The following is a 6,690-nucleotide window of genomic DNA, read 5'->3' as shown; positions in this document are numbered from 1 at the left end:
GGAGTAAAAATAGGAGTAAATAAATAGTTAGACATAAGTATTAATGAACAAAAGTGATAATAATCCAATTCATAGCAAATAGTCTAGAAGCAATATGAAAGTGGTAAATTAAAGGGAAAAAAACAAAAAAGAAATAAATGAAGTTTGAAACTTTGAAGGGACTCATCAAATGGGAGTCTTTATCTGACAAAGAGATCGTTATTCGGTATGCCACGTAAGCAACACGTGGCAATGTTTTTGGAATTTTGAAACATTCCAAAATTTCCCATTATTTATTTATTTGTTATACGCCAATCGGACAGCTTTTTCCAATCTGTTCCATTTTTAACCAAAATCAGACACATTGATCTGAAAAGCGCTTTCAAATTTCAAATCTGAATCTCAAATTTTCCGGTACCGGTTTGCCCTGTACATCGCCTTCGATCCCTTCGTTTCTCCTCTTCTCCGGCCGTCGATGGCGGCTCCGGCTGACCGGCTCCGCCCTGTCGTGAAGTTTTCCGGCCAGGGGATTCGTTTTGATGAGGATTCCGCGGAAACTCGGCCTCTGCTTTCGAGGATGTTGACTTATCCGATTGGGATTATTCACCACCAGTTGCGCCGCCGTCTCGGTGCCGGGAAGCCCCAAGTGCCGCGGCGTCAGCAGTCTTTCAGTCGAGATTTTGGCCATGCAGCTGCGGAAACTCTTCTTATTACTCGGTTGAGCTTCACTCTCCTTCGATCTCTTGGGTAATATGAAATGGATTCTCTTTGTCTCTCTTTTGTCGATTATTTGGAAGCCTGAATGTTCTGGTTGAGTGGTGAACGGGAGAGTGAGTTGGATTATCTCCTGAATTTGCGGCGAGTTCTTCGTGTATTTAGAGTTCGCAGCTGGTTTTTTTAATACCTAACACGATGTTCAAAGTTTCTTCCTATAATTGAAAGGATTTGTAGTTCATAGCTTATAGTTTCATGCTTTTCTGCTCCTAGGGATCACTTTAATTTGGAATCTCTTATTTTATTAATTTCGTTTGTTTGAACAGGAGGATCAGTTAAAGTTCTAATTAATCATGGAATCTTTACGTAATGAATATTAGTTTTGCTTGTTCAGTGGACTCTTTCTCTCTTTCTCTGTATCATGATCCCTTCTTTTTGTTCAGGGTAGGGTACCGGTGGGTCGTAAAATTAACTGCACTTGCAGTGTATGCCATTCTTCTCATGCCCGGTTTTCTTCAAGGTATTTGTTCATATAACTTATTGCATAAGTGCCTTTTGCTTTGAACAGTTCTTTTTGTCCTGTAAATTCTTCTTGCAATTTGGTTGCCTTTAATATAAAATCTGGGGTAGAGGTTTTATGGCCCAAATTGAAGCACTAATAGAAACCTCTGCTCAAATTAGTCATATCCTTTCATTCGTAGTCTATAAAATCGGTGAAGGCCATACTGTCTGTCTCACGTGCTTTCCTCACTAACTTCTTAATAGCACTTCCTATTTATCAATCCCGTCCTTATGGGCTATCATTTTTGTACTTTGAGGAATATCACTCGACCAATAGCCAAGTTTTATGATATTTAGCTTAATGAAGCTTGTAGTATGTAAATATTTTTGTAAAGAAAGGGTGTCTAGGTTTACTTCAGAGTCCTTAGCCCTTCCATGACTAGATCAATCTCATGGTGGTTAGGTTCATGACATCCCTTGTTCTTTATTTTTGCTTATCCATGAATTTTCAATGGGAAATGAAAGGTTTGTGTTCTAATGTACGTATCCTTTACATGCCTCAATTGTGTTTAGAAATTAAAAAGAATGATGGAAACGAACACTCAACTGGTAGCTGCACAAGTAGATCATTTAATAATTCTCTGTTCTCTGTTAAGCGAAGGGAGTCCATGCACCAATAGTTTTCTAGGGCCAAGCCATAACAGATGATAGGCTATACAATCATATTTCTAACATCAGTACTTTACTCAAAACAATGTCTCTGCCTCTTAGGTGATTAATGGATGAATACCCTTTGTTTTGAATACACTTTGTTTTGTCCCAAATATTATTGATTCACTCAGTTTTTGGTAAAGATAAATATTTTAACTCGGGTGCAAGGATAGATACGCTTGGTCTTTAATGAGTAAGTTATAGTCCACTATATGGAAATCACTTTAAACTTGGACAGTATTCTGATGATCATCGCAGCTCTCTGGCTGGATATCACGTGTACAACAAATTGGTCAGTGAATTCATCAATCTATATGAAAATACTAACTCTTGAGTTTTCAGAAATATCAATGAAAGTTTTGACTTTTGAGGCAAAAAAATGAAAACCAAAAAGTTAGTAGTTGTTTATATTAGCTGTGAAGTATCCTTTTTTTTTTTTTGTGTTATTGTTATTGTTTATTTTTTGTTTTGTTTTACACTTCTATCTATGGATATTAGGTCATCTTCGTTCCATTATTACATGACAGAATTTAGAAAATGACTAAAAGAATTAGAGAGTAATAAATAAATAATAAAATAAAAGAAAAAAAATGAAGGATGTGGGGGAAGGAAGGGGGATAAAGGGAGATACATGTGTAGCTATCAGCTATTTGAAACTTAAGTATGCATGCATTCCACTTATAATAAATTCATTGATTTGGCATATGCGATGCAATTTTGGCCTTGATTTGAACATTTTAGTTACAGTCTAAAGAAAGAAAATATAATGCCCTCATATTAATGTTGCCATCTTGACTTACAGAAATTTTGCTGAAATATTATTATTGGAAACATTTGATTGTACTGGATAAATTGGCATATCTGATTAGCTTTTGTTTACGACAGTTATGTATGATTATTACTTCTCAAGTCAGGTTCGGAGGGATATTATTTTCGGAAATCAACCAAGAAATAGGTATGTGTTCTAGGACAGGTTATTGTTATATTTGTTTCTTTCTACGTTGACCATTATCTAATTCATGACTTTTTTTTTTTTTTGGTGATGTTTCAGCTTGGATTTGTATCTACCTACAAATACTGATAAAAAAAAAACAGTAGTGATATTTGTTAGCGGTGGAGCTTGGATTATTGGGTAAGTGTAGATGATTTTGCATGTCCATCCTGAAATGAATCTTGGCATTGGTTTCATTTCATTCAGCTCCTAAAAATACTCGTCTTCTAAGCTATAAAATTTTATTACTAAAATACACTCCATGATATTATTCTTTAATCTTTTCTGTACACCGGTGAGTTTGTTTCCCAATCTGGCAATACAATATTAATGTTTGTTAATGATTTAGGAATAAAGCATGGGGAGCACTTTTAGGACTGCAGCTGGCAGAGAGAGACATTATTGTAGCCTCAATTGACTATAGGTAGTGCATCATGTTCAAGCATTACTACAAGGAACTTTATAACTCTTCTCCCTCTTCTTTTCTTCATTATTGTTAATATTATTTTCTTCTGCGGGGGCAGGGAGGAGTCTGCTGGTTTTATGGTTCTCTGTTAGACTTATTTGAATGAAGAATGATGGGTGCAAGAAACATGTCTGAATGGCACGTGTCGATCTAAGAAGCTTAGACCTTTAGTTTGGGTGATGTATCTGTGCCCAACATGTTGGACAATTTCTCTGACACTTGTTGGACATGGGTTCTATTTATTAGTACGATAGACATCTGACAAATCTAGTTGTTCAAAGTTAATATATGTTTGAAACTTCTTAGATATGTGTCAAACAATTGTTAAGCATAATCAGCCGACAATAAATTTTGCGAGTTAAATATAACAAACTCGTTTTTATAAATGCACAAGGAAACTTCAAATTTCTCTCTGGCAGAGAAATATTAGTTTCTTGAAAAATGCATATTTTAATAAACATGTTCTTTTTATATCCGTGTCTTAGTTTTCTATCTTAATCTCATAACTCTCTACTTTGCAGAAACTTCCCTCAGGGTACAATCAGTGACATGGTGAAAGATGTTTCTCAAGGGATTTCATTTGTATGCAAGAATATAGCAGACTACGGAGGAGATCCTGATAGGTGACTGAATAATTTCTTCATTTCTTTCATCCTTCATCATATGCTCACTATCTTATTATTTTATTTTGCCCCATCTGAATAGAATCTTTCTGATGGGACAATCAGCTGGTGCACATATTTCGGTTTGTGCCCTCTTGGAGCAAGCAATCAAAGAAGCCAGAAAAGGAGAGAGTGTAGATTGGAGTGTCTCCCAAATAAAAGCGTATTTTGGTTTATCTGGAGGGTAATTTTCAATAATTGCATCATTCTTATGGCATTTAAGGGATTCCCATGAAATTATACGATTAATAATTCCAAGCCTCTTTGATTTGTTTACAATTGAAAATAGCATGCTTTGCCGCCAATCTTGAATTTTCCCTTCTTTTCAAAAGACCACTGAGATGAAGTACTTTTTTGTTTTATTCTTGTGCTTAAGAGGTGCCAGATAGAATAGAGCAGAATGAGAAGAATTTAAGCCATATACGTCCCTATGTTTTCTGGACTTGCTGGGTAATTTTTTACTTTCCTTTCAGAGTATAGCTTAAGGGACCTTATGGAAAACTGAAAGGTTTCCAGTTGGTTGATCCTTTTTGGTGACAAGGGTTTATCTATCTTGCAACTCCTCTCAAATTCTTTATTATCTATATGAGGGGACAAGGGGAACGCCGTGCATTCTATAGATTTCAAAAGTTGAATCCTGTGTTTTAGGACTTAATTTCACAACAGTTCATTAGTCAAAATGTACACTTGCTGGAAAGTAGTAGAAACATCTTTAATTGGCCATTTTTCTTTCATATTTTATTTCATCACTTTATATAGTCCCAGTAATTGATTACTGTGCAATTTTCCTTCTTGTTTGGTTCATGGATGAGGACCCTGTACTCTGTGAACTCTGAACTCTGTGAACTCTGTGAACAGGTATAACTTGTTGAAACTAGTTGATCACTTCGATAGTCGGGGTCTATATCGTTCCGTCTTTTTGAGGTAGGTTCTAATGGTCTATTTTCTCTTCATTAACTGACTAATTTATGTCAACGTATTCTTTTTCAATTTGAGCTATTTTGTTTCTCTGTAGCATAATGGAAGGTGAAGAATCTTTGTCCAAATTTTCCCCAGAAATAAGAATCCAAGATCCTAGTGTTAGTGATGTTGTATCCAGTTTACCTCCTTTTGTTCTTTTCCATGGCACTGGTGATTATTCCATTCCATCAGATGCCAGGTTAGTGCGTTTCTCTTATTGAATTCCATTTCAACCTTTAATTTTGTATAAATTGGTGAAGATGTGAAAAAAAGTATTTTTAGTGGTGTAAAATATATACTTGGAACGGGAATTGAAAAAAGCATGCTTGGTCTTCTATTTATTAAGATTTCATAGTTTTTCTGAAATCTTATAATGGACGCTTGCTAATCAACTCCTGCTCTCAGACTAGTATATAAATTATGCATATTTATGAAACCAGTAAAAATAAAAGAAATCCAATTATGCCCTACATATGCTGTTCACGACTTCAAGCATCACTTGGCCATCAAAAAACAGAATCATATTCTCATGGTCGGATGAATAAGTTCTATGTCCTCTTTACTTTCAAATGCTAATTTCAAAATTTCAGTGAAACTTTTGGGGAGACACTTCGGAAAGCAGGGGGACAAGCTGACCTATTTCTCTATGAGGGAAAAACTCATACAGATTTGTTCCTTCAAGTAAGCTAACCTCAAGGCTCTATTGTAGCTTCTGATATTGTCATTTTGTTATTCTCATTCTGTACATTATAACCCTCCTACATGAGCGACTCATGTGCACGCACACACAAACTTCTTTGAGGGGAAAAAAAAATAAAAATAATATGTTCTCATATATATATATATATATATATATAAAGGGCTAAATGGGCATTTTCTCTAAAATTTATCTACCATATTTATGCTATGGAGGAAGATCAGCCAGGATTCAATGCATTATTCTATCACAAGATTTAAGAAGAGGTGTACAAAATGTGGTTCATCTTTTTCTGTCTGTTTTTATATTTCACAAGTTTTTTTAACAAACTCGTGACTGACTTGACATATTTAACCAAAAGTATATATACCTTATATAAATACCCTTATAAAAGGAGGGGCAACTTAACCATTATGTTTCAAGCAGACAAAAAAGATAATTGTTACCTTCGTTTCATGTTGTACTTGGGAAGATGAGAGATTCCTGCTTGCATCCTTCTACAAAGTCATTTTGTGAAACTTCTTGATTACCTTTTACAGGATCCTTTTCGGGGAGGCAATTATGAACTTTTTGATCAAATAGTTGCCATATTACATGCTGGTGATGAAGAAGCTCTTGCCAAGGATTCTATGGCACCGCCAAAACCACGCCTTGTTCCAGAGATTCTGATTAGATTGGCACGAATGGTTAGCCCTTTCTGAATCCTTCCTCTGTCTTTCTGCTTTTCACAAACAAATGACCAAGTCTGTGGGTAGTATCAAAATATTACCAGTGTGTTCACTTTGTGTCTTGACTATATGTATCATTGTAAATCGGTTTAGAAGCTCCTGAATCCAGTCTGCAATTGCAGTTGCAGGAGAGTATTCAAAACTTCTATTCGTTGTAGCATCATTGATATTAATAGTGCCTATTTGTTGGTTTAGAAAGCAATCTTAAGATTGCCCATTGATCATGTATTATTGTTTGAATACTTAGCTATATTATTTTTACCGATTCGTTTATTCGATTT

General features: G+C 35.3%; 1 protein-coding gene across 1 annotated transcript; it reads left to right on the top strand.

The window, feature by feature from the left end:
- The first annotated feature begins 296 nt into the window (after positions 1-296).
- Positions 297-6,690, top strand: PCME (prenylcysteine methylesterase). Its single transcript, XM_039019681.2, has 11 exons — positions 297-726; positions 1,137-1,213; positions 2,791-2,860; positions 2,957-3,037; positions 3,246-3,320; positions 3,884-3,985; positions 4,068-4,208; positions 4,883-4,948; positions 5,040-5,183; positions 5,575-5,665; positions 6,221-6,690. The coding sequence occupies exons 1-11, from the start codon at positions 455-457 to the stop codon at positions 6,380-6,382; spliced, it is 1,281 nt and encodes a 426-aa protein (XP_038875609.1). The 5' UTR covers positions 297-454; the 3' UTR covers positions 6,383-6,690.

The sequence above is a fragment of the Benincasa hispida genome, chromosome 1 (genome assembly GCF_027475165.1).
Source record: "Benincasa hispida cultivar pf3 chromosome 1, pf3_genome.v1.1, whole genome shotgun sequence".
NCBI lineage: Eukaryota > Viridiplantae > Streptophyta > Magnoliopsida > Cucurbitales > Cucurbitaceae > Benincasa > Benincasa hispida.
The sequence above is the reverse complement of the archived record's forward strand: the minus strand, read 5'-3'. Positions and strand labels throughout refer to the sequence as shown.